The sequence below is a fragment of the Harmonia axyridis genome, chromosome 4 (assembly GCF_914767665.1).
Source record: "Harmonia axyridis chromosome 4, icHarAxyr1.1, whole genome shotgun sequence".
Taxonomy (NCBI): domain Eukaryota; kingdom Metazoa; phylum Arthropoda; class Insecta; order Coleoptera; family Coccinellidae; genus Harmonia; species Harmonia axyridis.
The window spans coordinates 2,476,048-2,496,845 of record NC_059504.1 but is presented as its reverse complement, the minus strand read 5'-3'; the positions used below and the strand labels follow the sequence as shown (position 1 = coordinate 2,496,845).

The 20,798-nt window shown below is 37.9% G+C and overlaps 1 protein-coding gene across 6 annotated transcripts in view; it reads right to left on the bottom strand.

Moving 5' to 3' along the window:
- LOC123679310 (insulin-like growth factor 2 mRNA-binding protein 2) overlaps positions 1 to 20,798 on the bottom strand; it is a 95,452-nt gene that overhangs the window by 6,050 nt on the left and 68,604 nt on the right. For 4 of the 6 annotated variants that reach the window (XM_045616836.1, XM_045616839.1, XM_045616840.1 and 1 more), the window contains 5 exons: positions 9,266 to 9,436; positions 5,133 to 5,316; positions 4,549 to 4,751; positions 2,961 to 3,268; positions 1,088 to 1,395 (listed from right to left, as the gene is read on the bottom strand). In XM_045616836.1, the coding sequence (XP_045472792.1) occupies positions 1,088 to 1,395; positions 2,961 to 3,268; positions 4,549 to 4,751; positions 5,133 to 5,316; positions 9,266 to 9,436 (1,174 nt within the window). Of the gene's footprint in view, positions 1 to 1,087; positions 1,396 to 2,960; positions 3,269 to 4,548; positions 4,752 to 5,132; positions 5,317 to 9,265; positions 9,437 to 14,265; positions 14,458 to 20,798 lie in introns of those variants that run through there. The other 2 variants (XM_045616842.1, XM_045616837.1) reach the window with 2 other exon arrangements.

The window sequence follows — 20,798 nt, the reverse complement described above, 5'->3', positions numbered from 1 at the left end:
TCGGGGCCCATAACCTGTGGATATGATGTCTAAGCTTGTTTTGCGGGTTTTCATATGAACAAAACTATTTTTAGTCTTTTGCCAGACCCCCAAAGTAATAAACATAGATAGAGGAAGGAAATGTCATTTTCTGTAAGCAAATTTTGTCCCCAACATGAACTATCAAATTTGACATGAAGCGTGCGGGAATGAAAACATATCAGTGATGCGATATTTCACACAATTCTCGAGTTTCTCCACAAAGAACGCACTTCTTATGTCCCATAGTGAATCAACGTTTCATATTAACTCAAATTAATTGGAATAAATACCTAAATATATCAGAAATTCAGAAAACAAACTTCAAGCGCGCCAAACGACTTGAAACAACAGATGACACTAGGAGAGCAAAAGTTGCCAAACCTCGGATTTCAGCAGGTAGATACAGAAAATAATAAATATTCTGCTTATTATAAATTCGACAATTAGGAAAAATATCGGATTCCAAATATTCAAATTCGCATATTTAATCGGGAATCACTCAAATAAATATATTTCATTCAATATAATATACATTCATGACGATATAGTAAAATTGTGGATTTGAAAATATATCACAATCCGACAACGTAATCTAACCATGTTAGGGACGTGTAAAAATTGCGTATACTCCCTCTATCTATGTTTATTACTCTATGGTCAGACCATTTGCTGCAAGCTCCCAGCCTCTGAGAGGTATCACACAGGCCTAAGAGAGTCGATATATGAAACTGTGGCGACAAAAAGCAATTAGACATAATGTCTGTGTCTAGCCGAATTTGTTGTCACAATACTTAATATAAATGAACCTGCATTAGTGTAACAATGGTCTTTCGTGGTACTTGTGCATTAAACTTTCTCATTCATAGGGTTCTCAGAAAGATACAATAGAGAATATCTTTTCCCCATCCTAATTAGTGTGCAGGCACCATGATACAATTGCGCAGGCATACAACTTAGAGAATAAGAAAAGGAAGAAGAAATTCACGATGTACAACATGATTTATCACGAAAACGTGATACCCCAAAAAAACATTCAACAAGTATGTCTTCACAAAGATGGCCTTACCTTCCATTGAGCCTCCGGCGATCCCACGATGGTCACCCGCCTCTCGTTCTGAGTCTCCTGAGGCTTGTTCTCGTCGATCGGTGCGATCTTGACGGAGGCACCCGAGAATCGTATGATGTTGCGGATGTGCGATCCCTTGGTTCCGATGATGGCGCCAACTGCGTTGTTGGGGATGTACAGGTAGGTGGTCTCGCTGCCGTCACCGCCACCGCCCACTTGACTAGGTCCGGCTGGATACATGCCTGGATAAGACGCCTGTCCTGTATACAGACCCCTAGAGCCGTAGCCGATACCTGGTGACAGGGGGTCTGATCAAACGTGATTTATTGGTACCCAAGCAGGGACCACAGAATGGAAATTATGACAATTGACGTGTCAGTATTCCGTTCTATGACCCCCTGAACATAGACAAGTGTTTTTGTGTAATTAGGCAGTCCAGATATCACGCGAGTTGGCAAACAACTTGTCTTAAGAATTTCAGTTGTGTTGTGGCAGATTGGTAGAGTTGGATATGGTAAAACTCAGCATTACATCTGGCAGTTTAAGCTCAAATTAATGCCCAACTTTAACACTACAACCCAAATATGCAGAAGAAATCACAATACAAACAATACCACCGCTATGTACTCATATGACAAACAAAAGTTGCCAACCGACTCCATATTGAATTTTATTTTTGACATGTCTCTGGATTGCCTGATAGAGCAGTGTCAGCGCTCTATGGTCCGATCAGCTGCTGAGGATGGAATGTAACAACAAATGGAGTATCCATTGGTCTGGTTACACTTATTTGAAATATGTAGACATCAGAAGGATATCCCCCCTTGTAGCTGTTCTGTGACGTCAGCTGATGCTGCTCTATTCGAAGAAGTGTTGAATTTTTTCGAGGTAATGCAGAAAACATTCATGGTGGAATTCAGAAATGTGTTAGAGCAATAATGAATAAAGGAAAAAGATATCAGAATTACCAAGTTTGGTTGATGGTTGAATGAAACTGAAAGACCTCATTTTCACCTTAACACTCATTGTAATTGTAACATACTTCTTCTGCTTTTGATAGTATATTCTAAAACAAGTTGCAGAATGGGCTCCTATTACAACACGAATGCAAGAGTGTTGGAATTGCCTTTTGCACGAGCATTAGACGATATTTTCTCTATTTCAGTCAATTTATGTGAAAAATTGTCGAAATTCAATGAAAAATTCAGATTATATATCCTAGTGACTTTTGTATTGTATCTTGGCAGTTGCTGAGACTGTTACGAAAATTGACAGATTACGGAATTTGAAAATAAATCGTAGGTTTCGAATTTTCAAGTAATTTACAATTACGCATTAAATTCGTGAGTTATGTCTGACGAATTAAGAGAAACTGCAAATAATAATGTTGAAAATTATTCCACTATATCCAAATTATATTATATTGACAATTATTGACGTTTGTTGAAATTTGATACAAAATGAAAAATATATCTGAAAACGATGCTGTAATGAGTTCATTACAGCACTAATTTTTGAAATGTTATGAACTCATTACGATACTGAAATAGAGAAATTATTTTCTGAGTGTTTTAGAAGTTGTTGTTTTGCTCAGAAATGCCTTCAGAGCGAGTAGAAGTTAGTCGGCTACTTTAACAATAATAGAGACCAAGCTAGTTAAATTTTTTTCAGATCTAAAAAGCCAAATGAAATATTGCTAGAAAATTATTTCCATCACTAAAATATTTGTCAGTTAAACTATCGCATCCACCATAATGGGCTATTGGACATCATAAATAATATTGTCCCAATATTTAACCAAATTGAATAGACTCCTGAATTCCACTAGAACCTTTTCCAACACCTCCTCCAACCAAGATCAAGATCAACTAACCTGCTGTTGCCATCATCGCCATGGGGTGCAACCCAGGGAACATCATGGTCTGCGGCGCCATCGCCTGGAGGTCGTTCTCGTAGCTCTGCCTCAGCTTGGCGGAGATCTGAGCCTCGGCTTTGCTCATGTTCTCGATGGTACCCTTGACGGTGATGATGCGTTCCAGATTGAAGGAGTTGATATCGTTGATGCTAGATACAGTAATCTTCGTGTCGGTCTCCTGCATTATCCTCTTGATGGTGTTACCGCCTTTGCCGATGATGCGCCCTATGAGGTTGTTGTGAGCGAGGATCTTCAGGGCGATTTCACTGGAAGAAGATAGATACATCAGTTTGAGGGAGCAGAAAGTAAACAAGAAGAATTGCAGTCGGGGAATCCCCGATTTCACTCATATCATTTTGTCAACTCTAATATAAGTGGACAAGCAATTGAACTTGAAGACGAGACTATACTAGAAAGAAACTATCACAAATGTGGCATAGCTATCTATTCAGAGAGTCAAGCTCAAGGTACTGAACTTCCATGTTATTGAATCAAAGTTGATATCAGATTTAGATTCAATGCACTAGACCTTATGGTCTATTGTGCTTTCCATTAGAGCTGCCCTCGCCATCAGCTATCATAGTCTACAGCTCGCTCTCCAGTTCCAGAGTTCTAATTAATTTCAGAACCTGGAGTGAGGTTACTTCCTCATTTCTACAAGTCTCTTGTCCAAAGAATTTTTTGCGTTGGCTAGCGATGGCGAGGCATTTTGTCACCAGGCGTTCCAGAGTTTCTTCCTCCTCCCCGCAAAACCTGCACTCGTCGTTTTCTGCTAGACTCATTCTCATAAGGTGCTTCCTGAGGTGACAAAGCCCTTTAAGGAATCCAGTGAGGAAGTGTAGAATATTCTTGCTAAGATCTAGATACTTCTTGGATCTCGCAGCATCAAAGTTTCGGAGAAGATTCCGCCAGAGTGCTTCTCTTTTGGTTTTTTCCTTCTCCTAAAACTCTTTCTTGTAGGCACATTTACCTATACGACAGAAAGGTTCTGGGCCAATGAGAAGAGTTTGTACTCCTTTTCTGGCAAGTGTATGGGGATTTCAGTTGACATGGAAAGGCCGAAGGAAAATCAATGAATTAGGCAAGAATAATTAGGTGTTTTTAGTGTAAGTTCCTGGTCACTTTGAAATCAAAGGAAACGAAGAGAAACGGAAGCAATCGAGCTTTTTACTGGACTGGAACCTTTCTGTGGCATAGGAAAAAATTGAAGAGAAGTTGGAAACCGAAAGAGTAACATTCTGGTGGATTTTTTTTCAGGGATGGATAACTCCAAAATGTTCCCTTAAAACTTTAGTACTGCCAGATACATGTTACACCTCTTCAATGGATGTTTACAAGGCATTGTAAGGAGAGCTTTAGAAGAGAAACTTGCAACATCCCTAAACCTATTACAAGGCGAGCTGTAGACAGAGCAGTGGCAGGATCAGCTCTGATGGAAGACACAAGACAACACTCGTATATAATAGAAAAACCAAAAATCCCTAGAGCCGGTTCACTCAAGAATTTGGTAACAAACAAAAAAGGATAGTAGCATTCTTTAACTCACCCTTTGTTCGTGTTGTTAGCCTCCTGTTGCATAACTTCTAGGATCTTCCTGCACGCGTTTGTGCAGTTCTCCGGATTGCCGTAGATGGTGATGGCCTTCTCTAACGAGCCTACATTGTCTTTTCGATGGACGTCCACACGAGCTCTGGTCTGTTGAGTAATCTGCCTGATCGTAGAACCCTGTCTTCCAATGATCGCGCCAACCTAGGACAAAGTGAAAATTGTGAGTATTTCAGTCTGTAGAATTTAATACGAAATAAGCTCCTCTAAAAGTTTATCGAATCTGATGATTATTGGGAGAATATTATCCAGATTTTTCTTGATTCTGGATGAAATTTTTATAGGCTCTTGAAAAATTTTTGCAATTTTAACGTTAATTCTTTGTCTACTGTACCAAACTACTTAGCAAATTGCCACGTCTCATTTTGTCAGTTTTTCAAAATGAAAATTATGCTGTAGCAGCATTATATGAGAAAGAGAAATTTCAATGTTGCCACATTCACGGAAAAATACGGTTCTCCCAAGAATTTTCGAAAATCTCGATTATTTTCCCTTGAAATGTTGAAGCTGAAGAAGAAAACTCACCATGTCGCTCTGTACAAGAATGCGTAGAGGGAAGTCCGTCTGTCTGCTGGTACCTGGCAAGCTTCCAGCACCGAAAGGAGCTCCTGCAGCGCCCCTTGGCGTCCTTTTCTGGCGCTTGTCTCCCGGCGTCTCGACCTTGAGGGGTTTGCCTTCGACCTCGATGCCATTGAGGTTATTTTGCGCTCTAGAAGAAAAAAAAAACAAATTGAAACCTTGTTTGAATCAGGTCACTTTAAAATGTTTTCCATGTGGAAATTACTAGGTTGAATGAAAATGACATGATATAAATTCAATGTTGACGTGAAAATATTCCTTGAATTTCTTCTTTTTGAGATCTTAGCAACTAGCTTTGAGTAAGCTACTGAGTTAAATGATATTTGATGCATTGATTAAATACAAGTTATTCTTATTTATTCCATTTTATTTGTAAAGGGTGTTTCTTTTTAGAGCTATAGAACTTTAAGTTGCAATAAAACAACGATGGATCATTCGATTGACATGAATTTTATTTATCCGCAAGATAATCTTGTGGCATTACATTTTAAATATGATTTCTGGCATATGACCGCCACGGCTGGCCCGGATGTAGTCCGATCTGGACGTCCAATTTTCGATGACTTTTTCCAACATTTGTGGCCGTATATCGGCAATAACACGGCGAATGTTGTCTTCCAAATGGTCAAGGGTTTGTGGCTTATCCGCATAGACCAATGACTTTACATAGCCCCACAGAAAGTAGTCTAGCGGTGTTAAATCACAAGATCTTGGAGGCCAATTCACAGGTCCATAACGTGCAATTAGGCGGTCACCAAACGTGTCTTTCAATATATCGATTGTGGCACGAGCTGTGAGACATGTTGCGCCGTCTTGTTAGAACCACAGCTCCTGGACATCATGGTTGTTCAATTCAGGAATGAAAAAGTTAGTAATCATGGCTCCATACCGATCACCATTGACTGTAACGTTCTGGCTATCATCGTTTTTGAAGAAGTACGGACCAATGATTCCACCAGCCCATAAAGCGCACCAAACAGTCAGTTTTTCTGGACGTAACGGTGTTTCGACATACACTTGAGGATTAGCTTCACTCCGAATGCGGCAGTTTTGTTTGTTGACGTAGCCATTCAACCAGAAGTGCGCTTCATCGATAAACAAAACCATTATTTTCGAAATAAAATTGCACTATTTGCAAGCGTTGTTCAGGCGTGAGTATATTCATGATGAATTGCCAAATCAAACTGAGAATAAATCACTTGACAGCTGTTAAATCGGTCGCCATCTCGAACAGTAATGCCAACTTAAACTTATATACCTCGAATAAAAAACACCCGTTATTTTTTTCAGTTGGCGAGATATTCCGCGTTGAAAAAGATAATAACAAACCGCAGCATAAAATTAGCAGCCGCGTTTCACGGTGCGTACCAACCATCCCGGAGATACACATTACACATTACGGGCCCAGGCGAAGATCTCGGGTTAACAACAACAAAACAACAAACGTAGTCGTCCCGTGTCCACTTCTGGCAGCCCGAGGGGGCACCTGTTCGTCAGTCAGGAGGCGAAAAAGCCATATATTAATTATGCATCATTCATTCCGAGAGCCGGCGGAGATACAATCACAATTTTACAAGGATTTTAATCAGCTCAAATTGCGGACCGGTGATACGCAGACCGACACACACACTCTGTGTGCGATCCACCTGCCGTATATGCGAAATGCCCCAACATATCGGGAGGGATTGTGCAAAGTTCCATGCGATTTTTTTTTCGCCGTCACGGCGGTCCTTTTCTGCGTATTCGGGGAGGACGCTCAGGCTCTGGGAGGCCGGTCGGTAAGGGGTTAGGTCCGCCCCGTTGGTCTAGATGGCGCCACGCATCCGGGTGGCTCGATTTTCGGGCGGTTTTGGTCCCGGTAGGGCGATTAGCTTTGAAAATGTAAAGAGCTCGAATTTAGGTGGGTTCGAGGGGTTTTGGAACAATTTTAGATGTTTGTGTTCGGTTGAAATTTCGAACTGAGGCTGAATCCGAATTTTGAATCTCGAAATCCAGAAATTTAACATCAGTAATTTCTATTTTCATCTTCTTTTGTGGTCCAATAAGCTATATTAGTGACGACGTCACACACCACTATTTTAGTTTTCCTGTCAGTGTTCGGAATCCAAACAAACAAATTGTCATTCAAATTAGTACGTTGTCGTTGAAGAAATTGCCTTATTTTGATAAATAAGATTATTTAAGGAACGATTTTAGTATTAATTGATAGACAGAAGGAACGAGATTAATGCCAGTAAGTTCGAACTTGAAGTTCAACTAATAAACACGGCTTTTTAAAAAATCTAGGGAATGATACAGGATTCAAACTTACTGGTATTTACCTCGTTCCTTCTGTCTATCAATCAATGCTGAAATCGTTCCTCAAATACTCTTATTTATGAAAATAAGCCAATTCCTTCAACGACACCGTACTAATTTGAATGACAATTTATTTGTTTGGATTCCGAACACTGACAGGAGAACTAAAAATGGCGGTGTGTGACACGTCACACTAATAGAGCGTATTGTAATCCTACTCCTACTAGCAGTCAACATAATATCTGTCAAACTCATAGAGTAATAAACATAGACAGAAGGAGTGTACGCAATTTTTACATGCCTCCAACATGGTTAGATCACGTTTGAATATTTGGAATCCGATATTTTTCCTAATTGTCGAATTTATAATAAGCAGAATATTTATTATTTTCTGTATCTACCTGCTGAAATCCAAGGTTTGGCAACTTTTGCTCTCCTAGTGTCATCGGTTGTTTCACGTCGTTTGGCGCGCTTGAAGTTTGTTTTCTGCATTTCTGATATATTTAGGTATTCATTTCAATATATTTCGAGTTTATATGAAACGTTGATTCACTATGGGACATAAGAAGTGCGTTCTCTGTGGAGAAACTCGCGAATTGAGTGAAATATCGTATCACTGATATGGTTTTATTTCCGCGCGCTTCATGTCAAATTTGATAGTTCATGTTGGGGGCAAAATTGGCTTACTGAAAATGACATATGCTCCCTCTATCTATGTTTATTACTCTGAGGGGTTTTCCAATAAGAGGTTTCATTTTGAATTGCTCGCGATCTGGGAATCTGCTATCTTTCGATGTAGTTAAAACTACATTTGAACAGTTGGGACAAGTTAGTGATGTGAAGAATCGAAAGTGTATGCGTCGCTCAAGAACAAACTAAGAATATTGCTGCTGTAGCCCGTAGTATTGACGAAAACCCAGGTTTGTCGATTCCTTTTTGGTCTTGAATATTAGGCTTTCCACAAACGTACACCGTCTTTATGCTTTTGAAGTTCAGACAACACAAGAACTCAACCTGGTCGATCACCAGCAACTTCGTATCTTTGCTAGCTTTACCGTAAAGCTAGCAGAAACCAACCATAAAGAAACTCATCAGAATAAATTCACTAACATAGTAATTTTAGGCTTTATTGATGCTGAAGGACCCTAGGTCGGTGGCCATTTCTTTAACAATAAATAACAGTTACTACTACTGATGCTAATTTATTACTCTATTACGAAGTTTTTGTTGTTCAGTTAAACGAGATATAATGAATTCACCCTAAATTGGCAGTACCAAATGGGCATCGAATGTTTATGAAAAATCTAATTGCATCATTCTTTTTGGCTCATTTTAGGCTTATGTTTGATCCCACTGCCAAATTCATAAATTTACCATAAAGAACCTAAACAGGCTAAACAGTAGGCTAATTCATTACCCAGGCTAATAAATTGTCCTCAAAAAGGAGCCTAACATTCCTATGTAAGAGAATATATTCTGCGGAGATTGTTTTTTGTCATTCTAGCCAAACAACCTCCGAAATTCCATCAAAACATTTGTTAATTGAAAAATTTCTACAGATTCACTTCACCTACTGGTGTTAGTATTTCTTTAATATAGCCTTTAATTTTGGTGTGTGAAAAATGATACATAGGAGCTAAACCCTTCCTGTCTTATCAGAATCATAGAGTCGTCTTATATGTAGCGTTTTATGGTGTCAATTGTGGCCTCAGTCAAGGAGTTTATCTGTCCCTTCTGTAGGGAATAAGTGAAAAAAAAATGGAAAAGAAAAATCTACTTACGCTTGTGCTTGTTCAAGGGTCTCGTACACAACTTGTACAGTCTGGGAAGTTGGATCCTTCGATGTCAGTTTATCAACACTAACGACACGACCATGATTGGACAACAGGTGCTCGATATCCTCGAACCGAATGTGTAATGCCAAATTAGATATGATGATTTTTGGAGTCGCACTGTAAAGAAAGAAAAGCAATCTATTAGAACAAGAGAGAAAATCTGCCATATAAAAAAAAAGGATTATGATTGGTGTTCTTCTACAATTTTTTGGTGTGACAACTCGAATAATCCAATTATGATTCATGTTACTATTGGGAATTTAGAATCACAATGACTCAATGAATGAAATGCACGTAAAATGGTGCATAAACATCTCATTAACTTCCTATTATTCAAATTAAATGTCCGCAATTATACGATCATGCTACAATATGGTGGATGCGCCGCATTATAACACTTTACTCAATAAGTTATCGGCCCAACCAGTAAAAACGCATTTTTTCTTGAAATTTCAACTTTATTGGTCGATATAGTCACTTCCAAGAATATTATATTCACTCAAACGCTCTTCTTACTTTTCAATAGCTTTTTTATTGAAATATTCGTATTTGCTTTCGATGTTGAACACATTTTTCTTCAATCAAGTGTTGGAAGCTAACTATGAATGAAACTTCCGAAATTAACCCACGAATTCTTTAAAATACAACTTGGACTTCTATATTCTATCCGGATAGTACTATATTGTATCAAAACTGCAGACATTTTCACGGATTCGTTTGTCTGTGAGATGCTATCATCAATTTCGAGACATTCTGAGGAAAATGTCTTGGCACCCCATTGTCAGATTATCGAGATTTGTGAGGAACAAATCACATATCATATGTAAATGACATCAATAGTGATCACAATTGTTATCCCTGAGGATATATGATTATGATTTTCCCATTTTCCCCCATTACAGCTCGCGGTGCCTGGTTATGAACATTTTGGCTAACATATTTGATATTATTGGACATCAGATATATGAGGATTCAGTTATTATGGTCTCTCTTAAAAAAATCTCACAATATGTCGTTTCTCGGTCATGTGAATTATTCTGGCGTCATCTTGTGGCATGAAAAGATGCATGGAAGATCTTGGATTTTGTATCTCATTTCATAGCCAATGTGGAGCAGTGTATAAAAAATTATCGATGGCGGTGCCTAATATAACCAAGGAAGATCATTTCTCAGTCGGGTTCTGGCCGCCGAACATCCAAATTCCATCCCAACCAGAAATGAGAGCTCCCCGATTGATGAGCAAAAACCCCGAAAATTGCAAAAAATCCATTTTCAAAGCTCCATATCTCGAAAACTGTCCATTTTTGAGCTTTGTGGCTACAGACACTTCTGATCAGTTTATCAAGAACTACAACATATCGAAAATTCAGCCAAATTCACGGAAAGCCATTTCCCATGTAAAATGTGCGGGGTCCTTTGTAGTGTTTTTTTATTCTCATGTGGAAATTTATATGGGACTCAAATCCATTTCTTCGGACGGTTCCCTACCGATAATAAAGAGCCAAAATCGAGCAATCTCTACAGAAATAGATGATCTCATTCGTAAGCACATCGGAATGCCCTCTTCTTCGACGTTTACTTTCACCTTCGCGGTTGGTGCGTTTGGTTCGATGGTCCTTGGACGCAGAATCTCGACTTCCGGCGTTCTTCGGCGTTCCGTGAAGGCCACCACGGGGGTCCCCCTCGATACCCCCCCCTCCTCGGTGTTAAACGAGCCGGCCCAAGGAGGAACCACGCCAAATTGATGTGAGTAATACACTGCTCCACAAGAGTTCGGGATTACGTGGGTACCAGAATACGCAGGTAGGCTTGAGAGCGTGAGAAAAGTTTAAAAATATCACAGAAATTCTGTATGAAACATTCAAATAATTTATTTATTTCGATAGAAATACTGTTTCATTAATGATAGAAATCGACTAAAAGGAAATTGATGTATAAAAAATGATTATAAAGGTGAAATGAGTCTACTTCATGAAGACAATCTAATATAAATATCATAAAGTAGACTCATTCAACCTTTAATCAATACCTATATGATTACACTATCCATATATCAATTAGGGTCAGCATCAACCAAAAGATAAAGTTGAATTCTCTAAAATTGTCATTTTAACTGTAAATGTTGCATATCCATTTCACAGAAGAGTAATAGAGACTATGACTACCTGATGAGACTGCTATCTCTGCAAATCTTAGCAGAGATTTTCATTTGGCCTACTGTGTTCTCAAATGGAAGTTAGTGAAATGAATTTACAAGTTATCTCTGTCCATATATTGATTAGGGTTGAAGTCAACCAAAAGATGCAGTTAAAACCTCTAAAATTGTCATTTTAACTGTAAATGTTGCACATCCAATTCACAGAAGAGTAATAGAGATTATGACTATCTGATGAGTATGCCATCTCTGCAAATCATAGCAAATAAACTATCCTTTCATTTAGCCTACTGTGTTCTCAAATGCAAGTTAGTGAAACGAAAATAGAAGTTATCTCTATCCATATATTGATTAGGGTTAAAATCAACCAAAAGATGCAGTTAAAATCTCTAAAATTGTTATTTTAATTGTAAATGTTGCTTATCCATTTCACAGAAGAGTAATAGAGACTATGACTACCTGATGAGACTGCTATCTCTGAAAATGTTAGCAGAGATCTCTCTGTAAATATATTCTCAAATGCTAGTTGGTGAAATGAATATATAAGTTATATCCTTGTAAATTCAGTAGGTGTTTCGAACTTTGAGACACTGATGAGAAAAACTTGAAGAACAGAAACTTCTCAATTTTGGTGGTGCAGTTTAGTTAGGTACCACTACCACTACAAGCTGAAGCTACTAGCGTGGAAAGTAACGACTCATCTTCATCCTCTTCGTTGATGCACTCTATCTTAGTTGCATAATGTTTGAATGGGTATGATGTAACACTACTGGGACGAAGGTGCCTGTTTTATCTGAGGTAAACAGACGAGGCATGGGAGATAAGACAAATGGAAGTCAGTGACGTTCGTCGCAGGTTACAAATGGGTCGGTTACACTAACGAATGATAAATTGAGAAGAGAGAATAGTTAAATTCAATGTTCAACTCGATACGCGCCCTGTATATGCTTCGAATAGTAAAGAGAGAGAATTCCCTAATGCCATTTTCTTGCTTAGATAGAATGCATCAATTGAAACATGCGATATCTGATCGACATGTCTAGCGATCGATCTGATACCCTGAGCCGATTGTGAAATCTAACAAATGCGATAGTAATCTATGAATAGACCTGATGTGTCAATTCTAGAAGCGGCTGTATGGTAAATTGAAGAATTTTTATTACCTATTTTCGATAATAAAATTGAGTACCTGTCCAGTAAAAATTGTACTTGTGTAGAATTCAATTTTACGTTAGTTTAAATTCGAAAAACTACCGCAAATTCAATACTATTCTCTCTGAATCATTGAAAGAAGCTGTTAACGAAATAAATGTAAAACACGAGTTGTATATAATTGTTCATTTGTGAATATTGAGAGATATTTGAGAAGAATTCATGACTACATCAGTCAGATAATCATCGTCTTAAAGACAAATTTGAAAGTAAATTTTTTTTATATGATACATTTGGAACCATTTGCATAAGGCTGGCCTCAAGAAGAAGCTAGATGTATGGGTACCAAAGGAGATAACGTAAAAAACTTCATGGACCGAATTTTCATCTACGAATCGCAACCAAATTTACCAATTTTAGAAGCGGTTGGTGACTGGTGATAAAAAGAATCACTTACGACAACGTCAAGCAAAAACGGTCGTGGTTGAAACACGGTGAGCCGGTGGAAACGATGGCAAAGCTAGGATTGACGACTAGGAAAATTTTGCTGTATGTTTGGTGGGATTTACAGGAAATAATCTATTATGAGCTGTTACGACACAACTGTTAACTCGAAACTGTACTGTCAACAATTGGACCCTTTGAAGAAAGCAATCTCACAGAAACGGGACAACGCCAGGCTACACACATAACTAGCTAGTGACTCGCTAGAAGCTCTGAGAGCTTGGTTGCGAGGTTTTTATGCATCTACCCACAGAGTTATAAACATAGATAGAGGGAGCATATGTCATTTTCAGTAAGTAAATTTTGCCTCCAACATGAACTTTCAAATTTAACATGAAGTTTGCGGAAATGAAAACATATCAGTGATACGATATTTCACTCAATTCGCGAGTTTCTCCACATAGAACGCAATTTTCATGTCCCATAGTGAATCAACGCTTTATATCAACTCAAAATATATTGAAATAAATACCTGAATATATCAGAAATTCAGAAAACAAACTTCAAGCGCGCCAAACGACGTGAAACAAACGATGACATTAGGAGAGCAAAAGTTGCCAAACCTTGGATTTCAGCAGGTAGATACAGAAAATAATAAATATTCTGCTTATTATAAATTCGACAATACGGAAAATATCGGATTCCAAATATTCAAATCTGCATATTTAATCGGGAATCTTTCAAATAAATATAGTTCATTCAATATAATATACATTCATAACGATATAGTAAAATTGTTGATTTGAAAATATATCATAATCCGACAACGTAATCTAACCATGTTGGGGGACATGTAAAAATTGCGTATACTCCCTCTATCTATGTTTATTACTCTAAGTGATTACTATCTGTTCCAGTCCATGGCGAACAATTTTGCTGGTGGAAAATTCGCTTCAACAGAGGCTTGTGAAAATTACTGTCTCAATTTTTCGCCAATAGGGAAGAGGGCTTCCTTCAGAGAGACATAATGATGATATCTTCAAAATTGCAACAAGTTATCGAACAAAACGACGCATATTGGATCATTCCAACTATGGTTTTAAAGCCTTGTTTTCATGCACAAAATATTCGATTTTTTTTCACTACACCTTATTTACTGTATACTCAGTTATACTACGCAGTATATACTACTCACACCGTCATCTCAGCATCCCAACCGGAACCTAACCTCCAAGAAAACACCAAAACAGATCCACCTCGCGAAAACACCGGAAACTACACGCCAAAACGAAAACTCGAAAATTTTATTTCACGCTCGTCGTCGAACGGAGGAAAAGCTAGTCGGAAACTGGATCGGAACCGCACGGCCGATTGTCAGTTGTCGATAAGGCGACCTACTTGATAAAAACCAATAAATCCGCTATCAGGTAGGCCGTGGTATCAGCATCGGGCTTTTATGGCGATTGATTCCGATCGATTATCGGCTTTGCCATACGCAAACAACATCGACAACTTAGGGGGGAAAGTCGGCGAGAAGAAACTGCCAAGGACGACGCTGCCACGGCCGGAGGTGGGTAGGTATACCGGGTGATTCACTGACCGCGGCCGGGAAAACGCTGGTTTGTTTATTTCGAGTTATTGGATCGAAACTCAGATTAATAAACATGTTATTTTCAGTGAGCATATTTTGTACCCAACATGTACTGTCAAATTTGACATGAAGCGCGCGGAAATGAAAATATATCAGTGATACGATGTTTCACTCAATTCGCGAGTTTCTCCACGAAGAACGCACTTCTTATGTCCCATAGTGAATCAACGTTTCATATAAACTCGAAATATATTGAAATAAATACCTAAATATATCAGAAATTCTGAAAAACAAACTTCAAGCGCGCCAAACGACGTGAAACAACCGATGAAACTAGGAGAGCAAAAGTTGCCAAACCTTGGATTTCAGAAGGTAGATACAGAAAGTAATAAATATTCTGCTTATTATAAATTCGACAATTAGGAAAAATATCGGATTCCAAATATTCAAATTTGCATATTTAATCGGGAATCACTCAAATAAATATATTTCATTCAATATAATATACATTCATAACGATTTAGTCAAATTGTGGATTTGAAAATATATCACAAGCCGACAACGTAATCTAACCATATTGGGGACATGTAAAAATTGCATATACTTCCTCTATCTATGTTCTTCGTGGTGTGCTATGGGCAACACTCTCCGTACTGCACTTTACAATCATCAAAAATATCAATTATATAAGGATCATTTTTCAAACTTCCTTTGGAATAAGACACAACCCAACAGATCGTCTTGCCTACAAAATTGCACCATTATCTTCATGCCAGACTCATTCCAATCCATCTACGTCCAAACTGCAACTAGAAGGAACTTCGAATTCGATTAGGAATCTATTAAATAACGTCCCACATCTTCCTTTGGGTTACCTCTATAAATACCGACAGAAGGAACCGTTTGAACGTTCAGGCGAAAATTTCCTCGATAACACCTCTTTCCAACATTGGTCAGCACGAATAAAATCTTATTTTAGACGTGAAATATCGGATTCGAAATTCACGCGATAGTATCTAGGTTTGGATTACGTCGAGACGTTTCAAAATACGTTACGAGTGCGGTTTGTCGTCATTCGTATAAACGGCAGGACCGGTGCCAAAAAAGTCATCGATGACGTCAACAATCACGGCTATCTGTGATGTAGGTCGAGATATATTTTGGGCTGGAAGGCTGAGGGGAATTGGGGAAACATTTGACCAAATTAAGGTGTTCTATAGGTTCAGATTGTAATTTGCGAGTTTGGAGAATCTGCTGTTGCTTTGTACTAATTCAATAAACAGTCCAAAACGACCAAAATCTAAGTCATGAGCTGCCAAGGTTAAGGCATCCGTATTTTGGGATTGTCATTGACTATTTTAAATAAGATATATTACAAAACGCTTTTGGATCGACTAAGTGCTTCAAATTGTTTGACCAACCAGCCTATTCTTCAGATTTGGCGCCCAGTAATAATAATAATAATAAAATGGTTTATTCTGTAAGCTACAGGGTATAAACATATAGTCACAGAGGCGTGAGCCTGTACGTGACTTCTAAATAAACAAAATATAATGCAGTATCCAGTATTCAAATAAATTCACAAATCAAGATCAAATTCTTTTAACATATTTCAATAAAAATATAAAAATCAACAAAAACTCAATAGCACAGTAATGATCATAGATAAGTGCCCATTCTATACATACAATTATATACATATATTATATCATAAACTCTGGGGCGCACTCATTCGGTCATGTCCACTATCAGCTACTCGGTCATCAAATAACACTGCATCAAAAAGCTCATTCTCTATTTCAAGTTACATCAATATACTTATATGGAGGAAGGTTGAATCCAGTAAGTAATTTATTCATTTCTCTTCTAGCAAAAATCAGTGAAAAATGGTGAGCGTTATTGGGGATTTATTATTGAATTAAAATATCTTCTGCCCTTGTCAATTACCCAATTTTTCAATCTTTTTCTCTTCTTAATGAGTGTTGTGATGTTCTTCAATTCCTTTGGAACAGCGGCATATATTCTTGGGGCCAAATAGGCAAAGCATCTTTGGCCTATACGTTTTCCTGCTCTTGGAGTAAGGTATTGATTCGTCTTGTTCCGTGTTTCAGACTCTTTGCAGACTTCAAAAGAATGTTCAAGGGTAAGAAATTTGGCTGTACTGAAGAAGTGATTGAAGCCTATTTCAGAAGCAAAGAGAAATCTTTCGATACAAAAGGTATTGAGAAGTTATAAGAGCATAAGAGTACATGAATCACTCTTGAAGATGACTATGTTGACAAATAAAGTGGAATTTAAAAAAAAAAGTGTTCTACTATGGTAGACCGGGTACTTTTCAATTTGCCTGTTACATAACTACTACTCTGCCTTATATGGAAATATCCCTCTTAGTATAATCTAGCCAATCCCCGTTTCCACAAACAGATGACGCTGTAGGTACATCGCAGAAGATACCACATCTGCCTGTCAACCTTCATCCTTCCTGTACACCTCCGATCGATAAACCAAGATCGCTCTCGATACCACCAGAACTATTCGGGATGTCGAAACATCCCAAACATCTCCCCGTTCCCAGCATCCGGCTTCCTGTTCCCGAAATAGTGGCGTTGATGGCGAGGTCAAAGGACGCCGTGGAAAGGGAGCGTCGTCAGTTGTTTTGGTGCCTCGGGAAAGGTGCACTGGGTAGGTAGTAGGGCGTCGTATATGCAACTGGAAGACGTGGAGCCAAAATAGACCGGAGGATCTATTTCCGTCTGGCGTTCATCTTCCGAAATAGAAACGGGATGATGCGAATCGATAGACAAGGGGCGTTTCCCATCTTGTCTCTCTCTCTCTTTATCTCTCTCGCTCTCTGTTCACTTTCGTAAGATCGGGAACGAAAACAATCTCCGAAATGTGCGTATAGGGAAGATGTGCTGTTTTGTCTTTGCTCAATACGAGATTGATCGTCAGTCACTTGAACTAGTCCATAAAAACGCTTGGTCAGAAGTCCCTTTCAAGTGTGTTTTTCGGTTGAATCGATCAACTATAATTCTATTAAATTGGGATAATGAAACACCGGATTTCTAAACTAATATATTGAATTTGGCTGTACAAGTTATGTGTTTACAAGGTAACAGCTACGAGCGTACTGAATATGGTACCCCAATTTCCTGGGGATGTTAAGCGTCGCTTTGGATTTTGCCTACCAAAGCGCAATTGGTCCACGTCTTCATTCCTTGCCCTTAGATGTGACTTCAGGATGACTATATGTAGCGCCAATGTGGCGCCAAGGATGTTCCTGTTCTATTTTTAGCCCTCGCTGTACCTGCTGGGGTTGGTTTTTCGACGTAAATGCGTCTTTCTGAATATTCAACTGCCCGTAAAGTTTGCGTGAAATTCACTTGACGCAACAAAGTGGATACCGCGATCTGTTGCATACCTGGGTTTTTTTTGAAAGTGTTGTTAGGCAATAAATTCACTGGTCCCAAAGGAATTTCTGGAAACTTGGACAACCCTTGTAAATAGAAATATTTTGGTTCCTCCAAGTGACTTTGGATATACTATAATAAGTATAATAAGTAATTAAGTAAAAGAAAGTTGAGGCAAAGAGTGCTTCAACAGACGGTGGAAAAACCAACACGGAAGCACTTTGAGACCATAAATCCTTGCCTTGGATATTTCCTTCTTGACATGAGAAGACCGGTTCATCTCAGGTGTGATGGTTAATCTTAAGTCCTCATGTGATTTTTACTGTCTCTAGCTTATGTCTATCGAGAAAACAGTGATACTTCATTCGAATGTGAAGAACTACGCACTTTTCAAGGTACAGTGAAAGGAACAAATTTTTGGACAAGTTGGAGAGAATATTCAGGTCCGCCTGGAGCAGTCCATAATACTCTTATTATGGACTGCTCCAGGCATAATTTTAATAAGCTCATCTCTATAGGCTTATTAAAATCGTTTCAGAGAATATCGGCAGTGTAGACCAGGAAAAAGAGAGGACCCAGAACTGTGCCCTGGGGCATACCGCTGATCTCAGTTTTCTCTATGAAAAATTGTACTCAATAAATATAAAGACGAAATAGACCCTTCTCTATTCTATTTCTATAGATTGGAATGAGAAATATGCTAACTTATGTGACATCCATAAAATCAAATCCTACATCATGTACTGACGCCAGGGTCGTTTACGGAAAAACTTTTGTCTCTCTACGTTTACTTTGATCGTATCTCTGAACTATGAAATAAGCCGCAAGATCACAGAGAGCTGCGTTACTTTTCTTTAATTATATTCTATTCTTTACCGCTCTTCACCAGACCTGTCATGAACCATATGCCTCTTTGTGCTTCCGACTCTTGTCGGCAAAATAGAAGCTACTTTGTCATCGAAAGGCACTTAGCAAAGTGGATTTCTTCAGGCCCTTTAATGAGTCTACTAGAACGAGGGTTAACCAAACAAAGACCCTTCAACGAGATCTGAGGCATACCTATTGTTTTAGTGGGATTATGGGTAAATCTGATTTTGCATTTTGGATCATTGAGGAATTAGAAACAGTTGGCTTTTAATCATTACTCACTTGGTTTCTCAAGCTTGAAGACCTTCTATTCCTCTTTACTAAGGCATAGCGTGAAATTTTTTCGATCGCCAGAATTTTAAATATGTAGGATCCATTTTCAAATAAACCTTTTTTTTTTAATCAGCTGCAAATTATAGAGTCTCTTCTAGGATATAAAAAGATTCTTTTATTTGTATATGCTGTTATCTAACAGAATAACACTTCATTTGTACTCTCCTCTAGATAGAATTTGTACAGTTGGCGATTTTTTTGACCTATAAATCGGTTATATCAACTATTGACCAATAGCAGCTGTCTGCATATACAGTTTTTGAGGTCATTCGATGTTCTGTCTATTATTTCTATAAGTACTACTGGAAAAATGGATAAAAGAAGCGTATAAGAAAATGATTTTGTGACGATACCAACAAAATTTTGAAGTAAAGGCATAAACTATTATATTTTGATTGAATATTATAAAATTTGATAAATATGGGGTCACGTATGTTCATGATTAAAGAATAACAATGACATTTTATAATTAAATATTCACAACCGTGCTGAATCTTTGCTTCTCGTATTTGACATTATTTTTTTATAAAAGCGAGAATTCAAAAGTGTTGGCATTTTGTTGGAAATTTTTTTCAGAAAAGAATTTATAGAATGATCAAAGTTAATTCACGAAACTGTACAGTGAAAAGTATATGACGACAATCATTATTTCCTCTTTTACCCTAATAACCATCAACAAAACAAATATTTTCGAAATCATCAAAGGTATTCAAAATCGAAAATAGAGTTTATGTGGATAAATATTTAATTTCTGCAGCGAAATAACGGAGAATATCGACCAGCTATTCCTGTTAAACAATTATCTTTAATGATACGGTTTTCCCATGGTGAAAGAAGTTGGAAAATTATGATTTTATTGTTAAAGGTTAGGGATAGTTGTCTACTATTATTGAATTCATTAATATGTTAAACTGACCTTACCCAAGAGAAGGATATTGAAAACACGAATTCCTTCGATATTGGATAACACTTCACTTAATAAGTAATGGGTTTAAGAAGTATAAACACGTTTTTTTTTTAAATTCGACTTTATTTATCAACATAGTCATCTTCAAGGGTGATTCATGTACTATAATGCTCCTCTAACTTCTCATTACCTTTTCTATCGAAAGATTTCTCTTTGCTTCTGAAATAGGCACACAGCTTTCTCATGTAAAAATATTCGTGAATGATATGATGTACATGTTCTGATGATATCTTTACAATTTCTGCTATCTCGATCAACTTCACTTTACGGTCATTCAAAATTATTTTGTGAATGTTTTTGATTTTTTCGTCGGTGACAGCCTCTTTTGGGCGTCCACTGCGTTCGTCGTCTTCGGTGCTCATTTCACCACGTTTAAACTTAGCATACCAATCAATGATGATTGATTTTCCTGGTGCAGACCCCGGAAAGTCTTCATCAAGACAAAATTTTGCTTCAACTGTATTTTTTCCTTCAAAAAGCAATATTTTATCAGCACACGAAATTCTTTTTTTCCATCTTTTTTCAAATAACAAAAGTAGCTACACTCACAACGCAATATC